Genomic DNA, 18,457 nt, shown 5'->3' with positions numbered 1-18,457 from the left:
ACGCTCTAATGTCGTCAAGTCAGGTGTCCTGGCCACAGGTGTTAGCACACTATATTACTCTCCGTCGTCCGCAGCTGCACTAGTTACAGCCCCTATCCTGTGCCAGGTAAGTCCACTACGGGCTCACCATAGCCTGTGCTACTTGGAACTTTTTGTTCCCAGTAGCTGAATCTTAAACCACAATAACAACAACGCAGCTGCACCTCGTTTTTCTGATAGACTTAGGCAGTCAAGTCTTCACGAAAGCTTTTATCAGGTGGTCATACCAACATAAGTAGATCGACGGTGACATCCTTAATTTTGGCAGGTAAATTGGTGTACCACGCATGTGTTCTGGAGAAGGCAGTATTGTTTACTGGGGGCAGTTCTTAAGTATTAAGGCTTAGGTTTAATAGTATTTAGGCTAAAAGTAGTTTTTTTTTTTCGTATTGATGTAAATAATGAATTCCAATTTTTGGTCTGGGGTTGTCGGTTTCAATCCATTTGAAATATTTTTGATTAGAATTTCTTCTGTTTTATTCTGTGAGATCATGGTGGACTTGCAACAGAGCTTTATGGAAGGTTCTCTGTTATACTATTATTCTAAATATCTTCTGACACAGGTGCTGATTTCTCTATTCGTGTACCAGTTGTTTATTAACACGTGAAGACTTCTATCCAGTTCCTTATGTATGCTTAATATACATAAGGAACTGGACAGAACCCTTCAAGTTTCAGGCCAGATGCTAAGGCTAGCCTCACCAAACTTTCACACATGACGCATGTGGGGGTGTGGTGGTGGAGGTGGGGGGGGGGTCATAAGCCCGACTGGTTCGGCTCTAGTGCCACGCTGTAAAAATATCGCCATCTGATCCGTTCACACACACACACACACGCTCCTCCCAAATGCAATTTTAATGAACTCAAGTAAGAAATATTGGTAGTGTTGTATGTAAAGTAATTTAGCAATTTCGGTTCTTCATTATATAATTTTTAAGAGAGAGAGAGAGAGAGAGAGAGAGAGAGAGAGAGAGAGAGAGAGAGAGAGAGAGAGAGAGAGAGAGAGAGAGAGAGAGAGAGAGAGAGAGAAGGAATTGAAAGGGATGAGTGTGGGGAGCACTGATATTATATATATATATATATATATATATATATATATATATATATATATATATATATATATATATATATATATATATATATATATATATATATATATATATGTCGTACCTAGTAGCCAGAACTCACTTCTCAGCCTACTATGCAAGGCCCGATTTGCCTAATAAGCCAAGTTTTCATGAATTAATTGTTTTTCGACTACCGAACCTACCTAACCTAACCTAACCTAACTTTTTCGGCTACATAACCCAACCTAACCTATAGAGATAGGTTAGGTTAGGTTAGGTAGGGTTGGTTAGGTTCGGTCATATATCTACGTTAATTTTAACTCCAATGAAAAAAAATTGACCTCATACATAATGAAATGGGTAGCTTTATCATTTCATAAGAAAAAATGTAGAGAAAATATATTAATTCAGGAAAACTTGGCTTATTAGGCAAATCGGGCCATGCATAGTAGGCTGAGAAGTGCGTTCTGGCTACTAGGTACGACATATATATATATATATATATATATATATATATATATATATATATATATATATATATATATATATATATATAAATATATATATATATATATATATATATTAGTATATTTTGGTAGCAGTCGTTCCTGTAGACATATATTATTAAATATGACCGAAAAAGTAAGATTAATAATTCTAACACGAATTTTCTCTATCTTTCTTACGTTTCTTTTCACTGTTGATGGTAATTTAAAGATCAATTCTCCAAAATTAATTTTTATTTCTAGTCTGACGCCACACTTGAGCGCGTTTCGTAAAACTTATTACATTTTCAAAGACTTTAGTTTACATAAACTCGAAGATATTTAAGCTCTATTCAGTTTCAGTTGTGTGTTTGTAAACTAAAGTCTTTGAAAATGTAATAAGTTTTACGAAACGCGCTCAAGTGTCGCGTCAGACTAGAAATAAAAATGAATTTTGGAGAATTGATCTTTGAATTACCATCAACAGTGAAAAGAAACGTAAGAAAGATAGAGAAAATTCGTGTTAGAATTATTAATCTTACTTTTTCGGTCATATTTAATAATATATATATATATATATATATATATATATATATATATATATATATATATATATATATATTATCACTAATATATAATATAATAATTTAATTGCCTAATTAAATACTGTATGTCACAGAACCCGTGACTTCAAAATGCAAGAAAAACCCCACAATGAAAAAGACACAATAGTCAAGTGGTTTTGCCCGGTCAAGAGCCTCGTCACCAACTGAGAGAAGCATCCCTGGCAGGTAGCGAGAACTGAATAGAGGCAACCTCACTGCTTAGTGAGACGTGGCAAGGTAAGCTGTTTCAGGTGTGACAATCCTCCCCCCTCTCTCTCCTTTGACATGTGGTTAGGAAAAAAAAAGAGAACATGTGTTCACAGTTGAGTGCATATACTCAGAGCAGTGTTAGAGTCATATGGTTACCACGCAAACACTCCCTCACAGCCCCCTTACACCTGTTTGTTTGAGACCTCCACCTGCGTAGCATCTCACAGTACGAGTGAGAAACTGTTGCGTGAAGACCTCTCCACAGATCTCTGTCACACCGCAGGACGCCACTGGCATGTCGGGGCAGAAACAGTGTCCCAGTTTGTAAAATCCTGCTCCCAATATCTATGCAATAATAATTCCAGTTATTCCTGCCGTAGAAGAGACACATAGCGACGAATACTACAAGATGAACAAGATTGTTTTGAGAGGTGAGGAAACAATTCTAGATGGATAAACAGAAGGGTGTATGATGGAATGGGGTTGTGGGTGGATAAACGGATGGGTTATTGGAATTATTACGACAGAAAAGGGATGATACATTTTGTGTTCACTGTTTACAAAAAAAATCGCCTGTTGGGAGAGTAATATGTGTCACCACCTGCTGGGGCTTAAGGGTTAAGGTAAGGGGAGGTATTGTGAGGGTTAAGGTAAGGGGAAGTAGTGTGAGGGTTAAGGTAAGGGGAAGTATTGTGAGGGTTAAGGTAAGGGGAGGTATTGTGAGGGTTAAGGTAAGGGGAGGTATTGTGAGGGTTAAGGTAAGGGGAAGTAGTGTGAGGGTTAAGGTAAGGGGAAGTAGTGTGAGGGTGAAGGTAAGGGGAAGTAGTGTGAGGGTGAAGCTAGAGGGAGGTAGTGTGAGGGTTAAGCTAGAGGGAAGTAGTGTGAGGGTAAAGCTAGAGGGAGGTAGTGTGAGGGTTAAGCTAGAGGGAAGTAGTGTGAGGGTAAAGCTAGAGGGAGGTAGTGTGAGGGTAAAGCTAGAGGGAGGTAGTGTGAGGGTAAAGCTAGAGGGAGGTAGTGTGAGGGTTAAGCTAGAGGGAAGTAGTGTGAGGGTTAAGCTAGAGGGAAGTAGTGTGAGGGTTAAGCTAGAGGGAGGTAGTGTGAGGGTAAAGCTAGAGGGAGGTAGTGTGAGGGTAAAGCTAGAGGGAGGTAGTGTGAGGGTAAAGCTAGAGGGAGGTAGTGTGAGGGTAAAGCTAGAGGGAGGTAGTGTGAGGGTTAAGCTAGAGGGAGGTAGTGTGAGGGTTAAGCTAGAGGGAAGTAGTGTGAGGGTAAAGCTAGAGGGAGGTAGTGTGAGGGTTAAGCTAGAGGGAAGTAGTGTGAGGGTAAAGCTAGAGGGAGGTAGTGTGAGGGTTAAGCTAGAGGGAAGTAGCGTGAGGGTTAAGCTAGAGGGAAGTAGTATGAGGGTTAAGCTAGAGGGAAGTAGTGTGAGGGTTAAGTTAGAGGGAAGTAGTGCGAGGGTAAAGCTGGAGGGAGGTAGTGTGAGGGTTAAGCTAGAGGGAGGTAGTGTGAGGGTTAAGCTAGAGGGAGGCAGTGTGAGGGTAAAGCTAGAGGGAGGTAGTGTGAGGGTAAAGCTGGAGGGAGGTAGTGTGAGGGTTAAGCTAGACGGAGGTAGTGTGAGGGTTAAGCTAGAGGGAAGTAGTATGAGGGTTAAGCTGGAGGGAGGTAGTGTGAGGGTTAAGCTAGAGGGAAGTAGTATGAGGGTTAAGCTGGAGGGAGGTAGTGTGAGGGTTAAGCTAGACGGAGGTAGTGTGAGGGTTAAAGTCTTAACAAAAAGGTCATCGACATATTACATTAGTTTGTCTCTTTGAATATTCATCAGAAAAATACTATAAACCCATCTATCCATCCATATGTCTATCACTCCATCTGTCTATCTAGCCCTCATCTATCCATCTAAGAATCTATTTCTACATCCATTCACCCATCTATCCATTTATCTGTCCCTCTGTTCATATATCTATATTACCATACATCTACCCATTAGTCTATGCATCCATCTATGCATCCATCTATCCATCTAGCCACCCATCTATCTGTCCATCCATCTACTTATCTGTCTATCCGTCTATTTATAACCACCCAATCCCACTAATATACATGTCCAACCCACGCTTGAAACAATTAAGGGACCCCACCTCCACCACACCACGTGGCAACTGGTTACACAAATCAACAACCCTGTTACCGTACCAGTATTTACCCTGGCCTTTCCCAAATCTAAACTTACCCAATTTATACCTGTTATTTCGTGTTCTGTCTTGTGTTGATACTTTTAATACCCTATTAATATCCCTTTTGTTATGTCCATTCATCCACTTGTAAACCTCTATCATGTCACCCCTAACTCTTCGCCTTTCCAGTGAATGCAACTTAAGCTTTGTTAATCTTTCTTCATAGGACAGGTTTCTAATTTGTGGGATTAACTTTGTCATCCTACGCTGGACACGTTCAAGTGAAGGTATATCTATTCTATAGTACGGCGACCAAAACTGAACTGCATAATCTAAATGGGGCCTAACCAGAGCAAGATATAGCTGAGGAATAACACCAGGTGTCTTGTTACTAACGCTTCGATTAATAAATCCCAGTGTCCTATTTGCCTTATTACGAACATTTATGCATTGATTTTATTATTTTAAATTCTTACTAATTATAACTCTCTGATTCCTTTCGCATTCCGACTTTATTCACAAACCATTCATCTATCCATCTATATATCCATTCATCTTTCCATGCATTTATGTATCCATTATTCTCTCCATATATCTATCCATCTATCAATTCATCTCGCTATACATCCTTTATCCATTCATATATCTATCTGTCATGGTCTGCATCTTTTCTCTGCCCCAAGCAGAAAACTGTAATGATTTCTACAAGGTGTTATTAATACAACTTTTAATTATGAAGAGGAAGTAGGAACACCGTTCAAAAAGGGTTTATAAACTAGGCAATAACAGCCAGGAGGATGCTGCCGAGATAACATATGTGATTCATTAATAATCAGATAGCGAGGTATTGTTATCTGCTCACAATTTGCATCTTTGTGCGTACATTCAATGCCGGGGAAAAGAATAAACATATTATCGAACACCTGTTACAGACACCTGTTGGACACCTACTCATCCACACTCACATACACATCACACACACACACACACATACACACACACACACACACACACACACACACACACACACACACACACACACACACACACACACACACACACACATACACACACACATACACACACACACACACACACACACACACACACACACACACACACACACACACACACACACACATACACACACACACACACACACACACACACACACACACACACACACATACACACACACATACACACACACACACACACACACTCACACACACACACACACACACACACACACACACACACACACACACACACACATACACACACACATACACACACACACACACACACACACACTCACACACACACACACACACACACACACAGTGGAGGCTGACTCCATACACAGCTTCAAGTGTAGGTATGATAGAGATCGAGAACTCAGAATCTGTACACCAGTATATTGACGGGTTGAGAGGCAGGACGAAAGAGCCAAAGCTCAACCCTCGCAACCACAACTAGTCGAGTACAACTAGGTGAGCACACACATACACACACAGTGTGTATGTGTGTATCCATGGGCCTCGTGGCTGAGTGGACAGCGCTCGGGGGGTCGTAGTCCTAAGGTTCCATATTTGCTCCCCAGAGGAGGCGGAAACAAATGGGCAGGGTTTCTTTCACCCTGATAGCCTGTTCACCTAGCAGTAAATAGGTATCTGGGAGTTAGACGGCTGCTACGGGCTGCATCCTGGGGATAGTATCTTGTAGTAGTTGTTGTTGTAGTGTCCTTAAAGTAGGACAGAGTCATTATTCCCAATGACTTTTATTATAGAGTCAAGTAGGACAATAACAGCAGGACAGAACCATTTTTTCCCGCTTTCCTATCAAACTTCAATGGCGGGGTGAGCACATAGCGTGGCGTGAACCTTCTGTCCTGAGTTTTAGACCAGGCTGGAGTAGGTCTTTCTCCCTCCCTATCTGATAACCGCGTCGTGGATCAATAGGTCCCATGGTTTCTGTCTTTCCCGTGTATTCCTCTCATTCCTTCTCTAATATGCCATTATGCTCGTTTCTCTGAGTTACCCATTTATTCTGTTCTCTCTGGTTTCCTTATATTCTCGTCTCAATCTGATTTCCATATTCCAGATTTCCCCACCCATATACGCATTCTTTCCTTCACCCACTCTGAAGGACTCACATGACAACGTTCCATTCCCTCAGAGTCACCACTCAGGACGGCTATGCTCATGACAGTCTCTGCAATAGCCGGAGGTCTTCTGTCTTCAATAAGTTTCACACCTCAATATTTCAGCTTATCCAGGTACAGACCCCTAGCAGACCTTTCGAGCTGTTTAGAACATCTTTAACGATGTCTTATATGTTGTTATGTGTAGATTTATGTACCAATTGAGAAACCTGTGAGTAGAAAAGTCGCCTGAATTTTTTCAATTTGCTTTAATGTAATTTTTATTCAAAAAATTCATGTCAAAGATTATTTCATTAATTGGTAATTTTAGTGCTACTGTAAAAAAAATTGTCCTCAATTTTTTTTTATTTTTTTTATTCTTGCTCGATATTTGTTTAATAACTTTATTTCTTCATATATTTTGATGTTTCATCAGATTATGTCTTCATGAGTTTTTCAGTGATATGTTTATCGACCGTTTGTTCTTTACATTTATCAATTACTCTTTTACTTCTGTTTTATCACATTCCTCAATCTTTTGTTTTTTCTTCTGTCGCTTTCTCATCCTCGTCTTTCTACTTTTCTTAATCTTACTGTCCTTCTGCTACTTCTCTTGTTTTCCCTTTCAATTTCCTCCTAATAAATGTTGCCCATTGAACTCCCAGACTCAGAAGCCCGTTTATCCCAGAAGACATCGCCGCTTCACCCACGAAGCTTCACAACCACAGCTTCATCCCAGGTAAAGCGTCTCTCCTCAAGACATCACTCACAACCTCTGACACAACCCAGATAAAACATTTATCACAATCCTTCTTTAATGCTCACAACCTCGGCTAAAATCCCTTAACAAAGAGCCACACACACTTCAGACATGTGTTAAAATATATATATTTGTAAGTACCTGTAAGTATATTAACACTTAATATAAGAAGTCGACGCCATGTGTTGGCGTCGATTGGTGCCACAATCCACTGGTGCCACAAAGTACCAGTGGATTGAGCAAGATTGGTAAATAAACAGCAAGATTGAGCTGAGAAACGTATTGATATAATTGCTTACGTAGATGAATGTAAATTTACCTTTAGGCTAAAGTAATCTAAAGTCTGTCGAAGGGTAGATACATATATAATTCTCTAAATACATTTATACATATAGAAGACCTTTCTTTAATGAAAGTATATTTATCTAAGGACTTGTGTATGTTACAGTGTATTAGTTCTAAGTCTACAATCATTTAAAAAAATTAACAATATGTTAATGTTATATTATGCGTGTTTGTGTGTGCGTGTGTGTGTGTGTGTGTGGTGTGTGTGTGTGTGTGTGTGTGTGTGTGTGTGTACACAGAGGAGGCGCTGCAGAAGGTGGCCGAGGCGCAGAAGGTGCGGGTGTTGTGTTGGGTGTTGACACACCCAGCGACTCACTACACCAAGTCAGTCCACGTCAAGGCCACCTGGGGCTCCCACTGCGACAAGCTCATCTTCATGAGCACCAAGAATGGTTAGTTGTACGTCTCAGAATGGTCAGCGGTTCTTCTTAGATTGATTATTAGTCACCCATCTCAAAGTGATTCGAAATCTTTCCACAGAAAAGTCAATATCCCTTATGACAATTGTCTCTGATATTTTTTAAAATATCTAAAGGCTTTTCTTAGAGTGATTAATGGTTCTCAATATAAACTTTGGTAGTTCTTCTGAAAATCCTCAGATGCCTTTTATGAGGTCTGATACCATAGTTTGAAGAGTATATTGACCTAATTAAAATAGTAACTTTGTCAAAGAAAGTCAGTTTCCTTACTGTGGTCAGTGGTACTCCTCACTGAGGTTCTCCACTGATTCATTCAGGAATTGTTAGTTGCCGTCTTCTGAGTGGCCATTGGATCTTCTAAAAATAACACTTGATTCCATGAAAATGGTCACGCTTTTCTATCATAGTGGTCTAAATAATTAAAGGATTGCATCAAAATGGTCACCGAATTCAATAAAAATCATCACTTGAGTTCATCAAAATCGTCAGCATCCTTACTCAAAAAGTGAACACACTCTTCATAATGAATAGTGAACTTTGCCAATATGAATGCTCTCTGGTAGCACTTAACAATTATAACATTATATAATATACAATTATAACAGTTATAACACCTCCTGTTTGGTCTGACCAGCTACGAGCAGCTGTAACAGGAGTAAGACTGGCTGTGACCAGCCATAAACACCTGTAGCAGAAGTTAGACTAGCTGTAACCAGCCATAAACACCTGTAGCAGAAGTTAGACTGGCTGTGATCAGCCATAAACACCTGTAGCAGAAGTTAGACTGGTTGTGACCAGCCATAAACACCTGTAACAGACGTTAGACTGGCTGTAACCAGCCATAAACACCTGTAACAGAAGTTAGACTGGTTGTAACCAGCCATAAACACCTGTAACAGACGTTAAACTGGTCAGTCTATGGTCTTGTATACATTGTTTCTTTTTTTAAGACCAACATAAAGCCACTGACCAGTTACTTGAAGACATAAATCTCTTCCTCATATGAGCAGCTGTTCTTTTAATGACTTCTCTGATGTTATTATTATTATTCGCTTTTCGCATTTCTTTCAGTGGTGCCTTAACTTTTTCTTTATCTACTATATGATTTACTCACGGTTATGCCCACTAGGTTCTCGTCACCCACAAATCTTTGTTTACAACTTGTAGCAAGAAAGGAACATGTTAGTGATATATAAACGATAGATAATTGTCCCAATAACTTGAGTCACGACATATAATTGAGTTATTGAGTCACAATAACGTGGCTGAAGATATAATAACCAAACCACACATCAGGAAAGGATGAAACGACGACGGTTCGTTCCGTCCTGGACCATTATGGAGTCTAGTAATAGAGTTGGTATTATTTGCCCGTACCTTCCTCTCTTCTGTTACCCGTCCGGGACGGAACGGAACGAAAAGTCGTCGCTTCTTCATTTTCTGATGTGTGGTTTGGTTATTATATCTTCAGCCACTGGAAGATTCTTTCTTCAGACCCGAAGCTTGGAGCCATCGACCTGGGTGTTCCTGAGGGAAGGAATGAACTGTGGGCTAAGACCAAGGCTGCCTTCACCTACGTCTATAAGAACCACTTGAATGACTACGATTGGTTCTTCAAGGCGGATGCCGACACGTGAGTAACCTTGAAGGTCTCCTGAAACAAGAAGTTATTTCGAAGATGTTAACCCACCAATATATATATATATATATATATATATATATATATATATATATATATATATATATATATATATATATATATATATATATATATATATATAACTAGTCATCAGTCAACCTTTCACTCACTGTTAATCATCTTGAACCAATGGTTAAATTCCATTGTTTTGCTGCATCTTTGTATGTTATAATTTATGTAATGACAGGGGTGATCAATGTTGGTTTTTGTAAACTTCATCACTCCAAGTCTGTTGTTAACTTATCTGCTATTACAAGTCACAGTCATAAACCACCATTCACAGATGTCAACCATCAGACACACTAATCAACCACCAGTCACAAACATCAACCACATTCGTCTACCCCTCAGGTATACCATTATGGAGAATATGCGCTATATGCTCTCCATATATGATCCCAACTTCCCCATCTACTTCGGCTCAAGATTCCGACTCTTCACCAAAAAGGGTTACATGAGTGGAGGTAAGTGGGCTTGAAGGCTCGTGCAAGACATTAAGTGGATTGAGAGAATATAGATGGGTGAGAAGTTGTATATGGATCAAAGAATATAGGTGAGTTAGAAGCTGTATATAGATCAAAGAACATGAAGGGGGGGGGGGGGGGGGGAAGAATTAACAATTGATTCGAATTAAAATTTTTCTGGGTAAGAAAACTATATTTTTTTTTCCTGATGTTGTGATGCAAAATATTAATTCAGAAATTTTCTTTATATCATTTTGGATGTTTGTAGTAAATAACAATTATTCACTTAATATAACCATAAGTTACAGTCTCTCTTAGGTTACAGCTGTATTCTTCGTAGTATTTAATTTGCTTTGTGAAAGAAATATTTTCTTTGGAGCTTTATTCTTCATTGTAAATCTCCTCATCATCAAGGATTTTATTTTAATGCACATCAAGGGGTTTCATTATAAAGCACATCATCAAGGGTTTCATTGTAAGCCACACCATCAAGGGTTTCATTGTAAGCCACATTATCAAGGGTTTCATTGTAAGCCACATCATCAAGGGTTTCATTGTAAGCCACATTATCAAGGGTTTCATTGCAAGCCACATTATCAAGGGATTCATTGTAAGTCACATTATCAAGGGTTTCATTGTAAGCCACATCATCAAGGGTTTCATTGTAAGTCACAGCATTGTAAGCCATATTATCAAGGGTTTCAATGTAAGTCCCATCATTGTAAGCCACATCATCAATGGTTTCATTATAATCCACATCATCAAAGGTTTCATCTGTATAAAGTAGATCTAATTCTAATAGCTCCTTATCTCATATCTTACCCTTCTTTCTCTGTAAATATATCTCAATAAATCTTCTTTCTCTGCTCTTCGTTCTCTGTATCCGTTTTCTCTTTGTCATTTCCCTATGCACCTTTCTGTGCATTTCACTTTCTCTGTGCCTGTGGCTACAGGTGCCGGATATGTGCTGAGCAGAGAAGCTGTGAAACAGTTTGTCGAGGTGTCCTTGCCTAACAAGACGCTGTGCAGTCCATCAATCACCGGAATCGAGGATCTCGAAATGGGTCAGTGGATGCTTATAGATGTCTCAGTGGATGCTTATAGATGTCTCAGTGGATGCTTATAGATGTCTCAGTGGATGCTTATAGATGTCTCAGTGGATGCTTATAGATGTCTCAGTGGATGCTGAGATTGATCAGTAAAACCCAAGATAATTTGGTGTTAATATCTTGTAAGCTTCAAAATTGTATTAGTTTATTTCAGTAATTAATTCAAATATTATTAAGAGTAACAATATATTAACGAAAGCTGCTTATAACCTCACTAATTGGGGTCAGTAAATTGATGTAAGTTGCAGTCTAGGAGTAAAGACACAATATTAAGGACAATGCAGTAAAGTAGATGAATGATCTTGGAAAGGTATCTTGTGAGTTGTTTTAGTGATAATAACAGGCTTTAGGAGAGTATCTGTTCATTGCTATAGTTACTCATTGCAGGAATATGCTTGAACAATATCGGAGTTCTGGGAGGAGACTCCCGGGATGGTAAGGGTCGAGGTCGCTTCTTCCCCGGCACCCTCACCAGCTACTTGTTCAACGAGCTCCATTTCTCATTACTCGATTACGCCTATTACAACCTCAACACGGTACGGCCTCTCATCATGCGGGTCATTTGTTCTCACAACAACCATTGCTTGACCGTCTAGAAGTTATAATTATATTTTTATATTTATTTCTCATAACGTTTGAAGTGGCCTTTTTATTTTCCAAAGTGTTTCTCAAATTAGACTCTTTTTTTTTTATGAGTTTTCAAGATATTAGAATTGATATACTTCGAATTGAAATCAGAAATCCAGCAGAAAATGCCCAGTAGACAGGTGTTAGGATATCTGAGGAGGTCTTACCTGTTCATTCGTCCTCAGGGCCTCAACTGCTGCTCAGACTCGGCCGTCTCCTTCCACAACATCGACATACGCAAGATGTACGAGATGGAGTACCTGTTGTACCACCTGAGGCCCCACGGCGTCTGCCCCAAGCATCCCATCCCAGCACCTCTGCCCCCGGATACGGACAGCGTCCCCTCTCAAGTGAGTCTTATCCCCCTGATTGTCCTATTCTGATTATTCTCTCTCCCCCCCGTCCCTTGCCAGGTCTTTATTCTGATCCCTTCCAAGGGCTATGGAGTCGTAGTGGCCTGGTGTTTTCTTCTGATAGTTCCCTTCCCCCCGTCCTTGCAACCGACAGGAGTTTGACGTCACGACTCCAGTATAGGCAATGGCGGTTGACTGTTGACTGTTGACTGTTGACTGTTAACTGTTGACTGTTGACTGTTGACTGTTAGACTTCTCTGTAGGACGCCAAGGAGAATACAAACGTGAAAGGTAAAAAGCCGACATTAGGGAAACAACCTTGTTCTGCTAATTTCGCGATTCAGCCCAATGATAATTTTGTGGTGGGTAGGGCAGAGTGAGAGAGAGGGAATTAGGAAAGATTAGGAATGAATGGAGAAAGGGTGAGAGGGAGGGAGATGGGATGAGAAGAGAAGAAGGGTAAGGAACGGGAGGTGTCAAGGGGGGGGGGAGACCCGGGCACAGCCGGGTATCTCATCTACTTCTTTATGTAGATTTTTGAATTATTTTTTCGCTTTCCAGGTGTTGAAGATGCGCGGGGTGACGGCCACTGTGGGAGCAGCGCAGCGCGGGATAAACACCTACAAGCCCTAGACAAACATCAATTTTCCTGTCCAATAATACTTAATATAGACCATATTACCTCGAATGAGACAATCAACTCTGTGCTGAGTTCAGGTCACCTCAGTGCTCCAGGGGCCAGATTCACGAAATGCACTTACGAACGTGTACATCTTTCATCAATCTTTGACGGCTTTGTTTACATTTATTAAACAATTTACAAGCATGAAAACTTCCTATTCAACTGTTGTTATTGTTATAAACAGCCTCCTGGTGCTTCGGAGCTCATTAACTGTTTAATAATTGTAAACAAAGCCGCCAAAGATTGAGAAAAGATGTACAGGTTCGTAAGTGTTTGCGTAAGTGCTTTCGTGAATCTGGTCCCAGGTGATGCTATCGTTGATATATATCACGTTAGTGTGATTTCCCTGTGAATATTATTTCTGATTTCAGTCAGTAAAAGATCAGAGAGTGAAAGAGAGAGAGAGAAATTGCGGCTGAGAAAACACAAGCGACGATGATGATGATAACAAAACTGCATATTGCAAATCGAAGAGGCTTGCAAATGGGTGACAAAACCTTAAAGTTCACAAATGAAATTGACATTTTGGGAATGAAGTATCCCTTTGCTTTGGGATGTATTTTGTTCTAGTCTCAATAAACATACTTGCACTTGAGTCGTCCTTTTCCTTATATGATTAAACTTGAACTTGGCTCATCCTGTTCCTTATACGATTGTTACCTAATGTTAACGAATAAAGTTGATTCCTATTGATGTATAGAATAGGCTCATGAAATAAATGGGTCTCTAGGTTTCAACTGAGCTGAGGTAGGATTACTGCTCTTGCTTTCAGTTTCACCAGGTTCCTTTTATGCTATTTCCCTTTGTTATAGTTAGTTCCAGAATTTCTTTATTGAAGATCAGCATTGTTCCAAATAGATAACTAAAACTGGAACTGAACTCAAAATGTATCAGGTATATAATTTGTACCAAGAGAGACAACAACGGCACTTTCCTGCACTGTGGGAGAGTATACCCTTTCCAATTTTAATCCCTCCCTTTCCACCCAAGAAGCAAATTAGAGATCAGCTCAAGCTTCGTCTTGAGGCAAAGCTCAACGCCTTAAGCCATATTGATGCTCTTTCCACAGAGCATTCTCTCTCTCTCAAATCACATACACTGATGATTTCCTACACAGCACCACGGGTGCAGCTGGAAGTGCAGTTGTCCTGACAATGGGCGATGGCTTATATTTTGAGTGCGTAGTCCGTATAAACAACTGGGCCTCTACCCTGCAGACCGAACTATTTGCCTTGCTCTTTACACTGAAATGTGTACAAGTCTCCAAACTTGATACATTAATTGTAAGTGACTCTTTACCATCCTTAATTGCTCTCAACTCTTTAAGACATGACTATAACATGCTCGTGTCCGAAGCTAGACACAAATACAACAAAATTATTAATGATGGTAACAGAGTCCATTTCATGTGGTCTCCATCTCATGTTGGCCTCCGAATGCATGATAGAGCTGATGAGTTAGCTAAAGAATCTGCCTTTAAAGGAGACGTTGAGTGTAATCTTGGATTGCCAATGAGCAATCTGAGAGCAGCAGTACACCGAGAACTTCAACAAAATCTTGTAGATCTGAAATCGACACCAGTAATTCCATCTATCATCATACTATCATGCAAGAGGAGCCACACATCTATGGTTCCTTCAATAAAATCAGCAGACTTCTAGATGTTACTACTGCTCGGCTTAGACTCGGTTACAAGTATCTCTGGGAATTCTCATTATCTGCTGATGTAGACCTGACCAAATGTAAACTGTGTCAACAAAATTATTCGCTCACCCTCCGTCACTATGTAATGGATTGCGAAAAGATACGTGAATTCAGAGACAATTCTATAACCAATGTTCCAACGATGTGTAAATATTTCTGCTATGTTGCTAAATATTTTAAAATGATCTGCTACCAGAAGTTTTAGCCAAATATCCCCAGTTTGCTAACTATAGGTAGTAACTAAGTGATTGTAACCTATCCACCGCTGCCCACTGGATGGGGGGCGGTTTGCAGGACAAACATATCAATTGTAACACTAGTTCTCCATATATGTCAGTTGCTTAATTAAGAAACTGTACTACTGGTCGATCTCAAACCCATTGACGTGACGACTTATACTTAATTTTGTAACTAACTCATTAAGATTGTAAGCTTGCTTAGCTAAATGAATTGTGGTGTTCAGTCCCTGAGCCCATTATGTGCCTCTGTAACCCTTGCCACTACCGCCCACAAGATGGGTATGGGGTGCATAATAAATGAACTAAACTAACTATAGTTAGTTTCAAAGTACATTTTTTTTAAATAAATGAGTCTCTATGGGCAGGCTTCAGATGAGCTGAGGTAGGATAACAGCTCTTGCTTGCAGTTTCACTAGATACGTCATTTGACAGCCCTTATGAACCCTAGTCTTAATTAAACAAAAAATTGTTCACTTAGTAATTAGATACTCATGAAATCAAGTCAACCACATGAGTTGTGGTTGACTGACCACATGAATTGTGGTTGACCGATCACATGAATTGTGATTGACCGACCACATGAATTGTGGTTGACCGATCACATGAATTGTGGTTGACTGACCACATGAGTTGTGGTTGACCGACCACATGAATTGTGGTTGAATGACCACATGAGTTGTGGTTGACCGACCACATGAATTATGGTTGAATGACCACATGAATTGTGGTTGAATGACCACATGAATTGTGGTTGAATGACCACATGAATTGTGGTTGAATGACCACATGAATTGTGGTTGAATGACCACATGAATTGTGGTTGAATGACCACATGAGTTGTGGTTGACCGACCACATGAATTATGGTTGAATGACCACATGAATTGTGGTTGACTTACCACATGAATGCTTAAAGACACATTTTAAGTGCTTCACATCAGTCTAACATGACTGCTGCTTAACATTAAGAGTATTTATTATTAACCAAATATATATTATTTTGAATTTAATAATTCTAAATTTATTTGCAATGAAATCCATTTTCAAATGTTGAATATATATCTGGTTTTGCAATATTGATGGTAACTTCTCGCACTGATATGTGAGGAGCGAACAGTGTTTTATACCTTGTTTACAATCGCTAGATATAGTATCACATAGTCTGTAGCACTCGGCATTTACCTCACATAATGTTGTGAGTTCACATAGTAATGTGAAGCTTTGAAGAGTTGAAAAGATTGTAGAGATGAAAAAAAGCAGCCAACAATTAAGTATATCCTCATTAAGATCAGTTTTCTTTAACACAGTAATATAGAAAACGATATCCTAAGCTGCTATAGTGCAGCAGATACTATTGTGTCGCAAACAGGTTGAGTTTTCTCTCACCCCATCTGTGCAACCATTGTCGTTTAAATACTGGTACACTGGGCCTTATTCTGTCGAGATATAAGATAAAATTACACTATCGAAATTTCCCGATATGTTAATATTGCTATAAACAGCTTTCTAGTGCTTCGGAGTTCATAAACTGTTTAATAAACGTAAACAAAAGCCAGAAAGATTAAATTAAAATGTTAAAATAAAATTAAAATGTTAAGATAAAATAAAATTAAAAAGATAAAAATTAAAATTAAAATTAAAATTGAATCCAGGTCCTGGCCTGTCTGACTTAACTACCAGCAGACCGACTACATCCCACAGCAGACCGACCACACCCCACAGCAGACCGACTACATCCCACAGCAGACCGACTACACCCCACAGCAGACCGACCTCACCCCACAGCAGACCGACTACATCCCACAGCAGACCGACCACACACCCACAGCAGACCGACCACACCCTACAGCAGACCCTAGCCTCACCACTGTCCCTATAACAACGCTAATACTTGCAAAAAGGAACCCAAAATTACTTATTAAATACTAAGCACATTTTACCTTCAAAAACTTTAATCGTCATACATAAAATTACCAAAAATAGACAAACGAATTTCAGATCGGGTCTGAGCCACAGCCACACCTTCACCGCTCGACCAAGTCCAGCAAGACCTCTCGACCAAGTCCAGCAAGACCTCTCGACCAAGTCCAGCAAGACCTCTCGACCAAGTCCAGCAAGACCTCTCGACCAAGTCCAGCAAGACCTCTCGACCAAGTCCAGCAAGACCTCTCGACCAAGTCCAGCAAGACCTCTCGACCAAGTCCAGCAAGACCTCTCGACCAAGTCCAGCAAGACCTCTTGACCAAGTCCAGCAAGACCTCTCGACCAAGTCCAGCAAGATCTCTCGACCAAGTCCAGCAAGACCTCTCGACCAAGTCCAGCAAGATCTCTCGACCAAGTCCAGCAAGACCTCTCGACCAAGTCCAGCAAGACCGTGGCAGCTGATAAGACTCAGCACACGTAAAGCCTTTGAGATAACATTTAGTATCTGAAGATCTGAAGTGTTGCGTAATCAGTAATTGGACACCTTGTCGAGTTCTCAGATGAGAGAGAGAGAGAGAGAGAGAGAGAGAGAGAGAGAGAGAGAGAGAGAGAGAGAGAGAGAGAGAGAGAGAGAGAGAGAGAGAGAGAGAGAGAGAGAGAGAAACTCCCTGAATGCATGCAAAGTATCGTGAGTATATGTACTCAGGTGTGTCATACTTGAGTGTGTGTATATGTGGTGAGTATGTGCTCAGTGCAAGTACCATTCGAGTGACATGTTTAGGGTGTAATGAGCTGTGATGATTAATGAAAAAATATATTTTCATAGATAATATATATTTCAAGGTTTTTATTACACTTTAACATAAAATTGGGTCTGACATTCACCTTCACTTAAGCACTACAACATTGTAGTCAGTTTCTCCATAATACATTCTCTTACAACCACAACAATAGTTAGCAATGGAATTCAATCACATGATGAACTTTAATAACAGTAGAATTGTATATATCCTGTTAGATTATCAAATTGCGACGCCTAATAAAATTATAGATTCTAATTATAGATTCTACAGAGACAGTAAAGGGCACTAAATCTTTTAGTTAGATCCGATTAGCCATAAAATGATTCTTAATGAAGCTAAATTAACTAATCTCAATTCATATAAGCGCAGACCTTATGGTGTTGAGAGTGAGGAGAATGTTTCCCCGAATGCCGGCCCTCTCTTCCCTGAGCTGTGGGGACCTTCATATTCTACTTTAATACTAATACTACTACTACCACTACTAATACTACTACTACTACTAATACTAATAATAATAATATCATTATTGTTAATAATAATAATAAATTTATTTATAAAAAGTATATGTATTTAATACATGATACAGTGGATAATTCGTAGATACAAAATAAACA

The 18,457-nt window shown here is 39.7% G+C and overlaps 1 protein-coding gene across 2 annotated transcripts; it reads left to right on the top strand.

Moving 5' to 3' along the window:
* The first annotated feature begins 106 nt into the window (after positions 1 to 106).
* LOC123760829 (glycoprotein-N-acetylgalactosamine 3-beta-galactosyltransferase 1) lies at positions 107 to 13,770 on the top strand. Of its 2 annotated transcripts, XM_069328236.1 has the most exons (11): positions 107 to 307; positions 2,271 to 2,433; positions 6,753 to 6,852; positions 7,383 to 7,456; positions 8,062 to 8,214; positions 9,736 to 9,874; positions 10,292 to 10,404; positions 11,358 to 11,468; positions 11,901 to 12,049; positions 12,326 to 12,490; positions 13,055 to 13,770. In XM_069328236.1, the coding sequence occupies exons 3-11, from the start codon at positions 6,773 to 6,775 to the stop codon at positions 13,124 to 13,126; spliced, it is 1,056 nt and encodes a 351-aa protein (XP_069184337.1). In that variant the 5' UTR covers positions 107 to 307; positions 2,271 to 2,433; positions 6,753 to 6,772; the 3' UTR covers positions 13,127 to 13,770. The 2 variants fall into 2 exon arrangements, with proteins under 2 accessions (XP_069184337.1, XP_069184336.1); XM_069328235.1 differs by lacking the exons at positions 107 to 307; positions 2,271 to 2,433 and adding an exon at positions 2,566 to 2,837.
* Positions 13,771 to 18,457: the final 4,687 nt, after the last annotated feature.

Source organism: Procambarus clarkii, chromosome 21 (assembly GCF_040958095.1).
Source record: "Procambarus clarkii isolate CNS0578487 chromosome 21, FALCON_Pclarkii_2.0, whole genome shotgun sequence".
Classification (NCBI taxonomy): domain Eukaryota; kingdom Metazoa; phylum Arthropoda; class Malacostraca; order Decapoda; family Cambaridae; genus Procambarus; species Procambarus clarkii.
Note: the sequence above shows the minus strand (reverse complement) of the source record. Positions and strands in the feature narration are given on the sequence as shown.

Bases quoted from the DNA above. Each gene is read 5' to 3' on its own strand.
- LOC123760829 (XM_069328235.1), top strand. From the start codon at position 2,816: ATGAACAAGATTGTTTTGAGAG. The intron at 10,405-11,357 runs GTAAGTGGGCTT...CTGTGGCTACAG, and splicing joins AAAGGGTTACATGAGTGGAG to GTGCCGGATATGTGCTGAGC. The intron at 11,469-11,900 runs GTCAGTGGATGC...TACTCATTGCAG, and splicing joins AATCGAGGATCTCGAAATGG to GAATATGCTTGAACAATATC.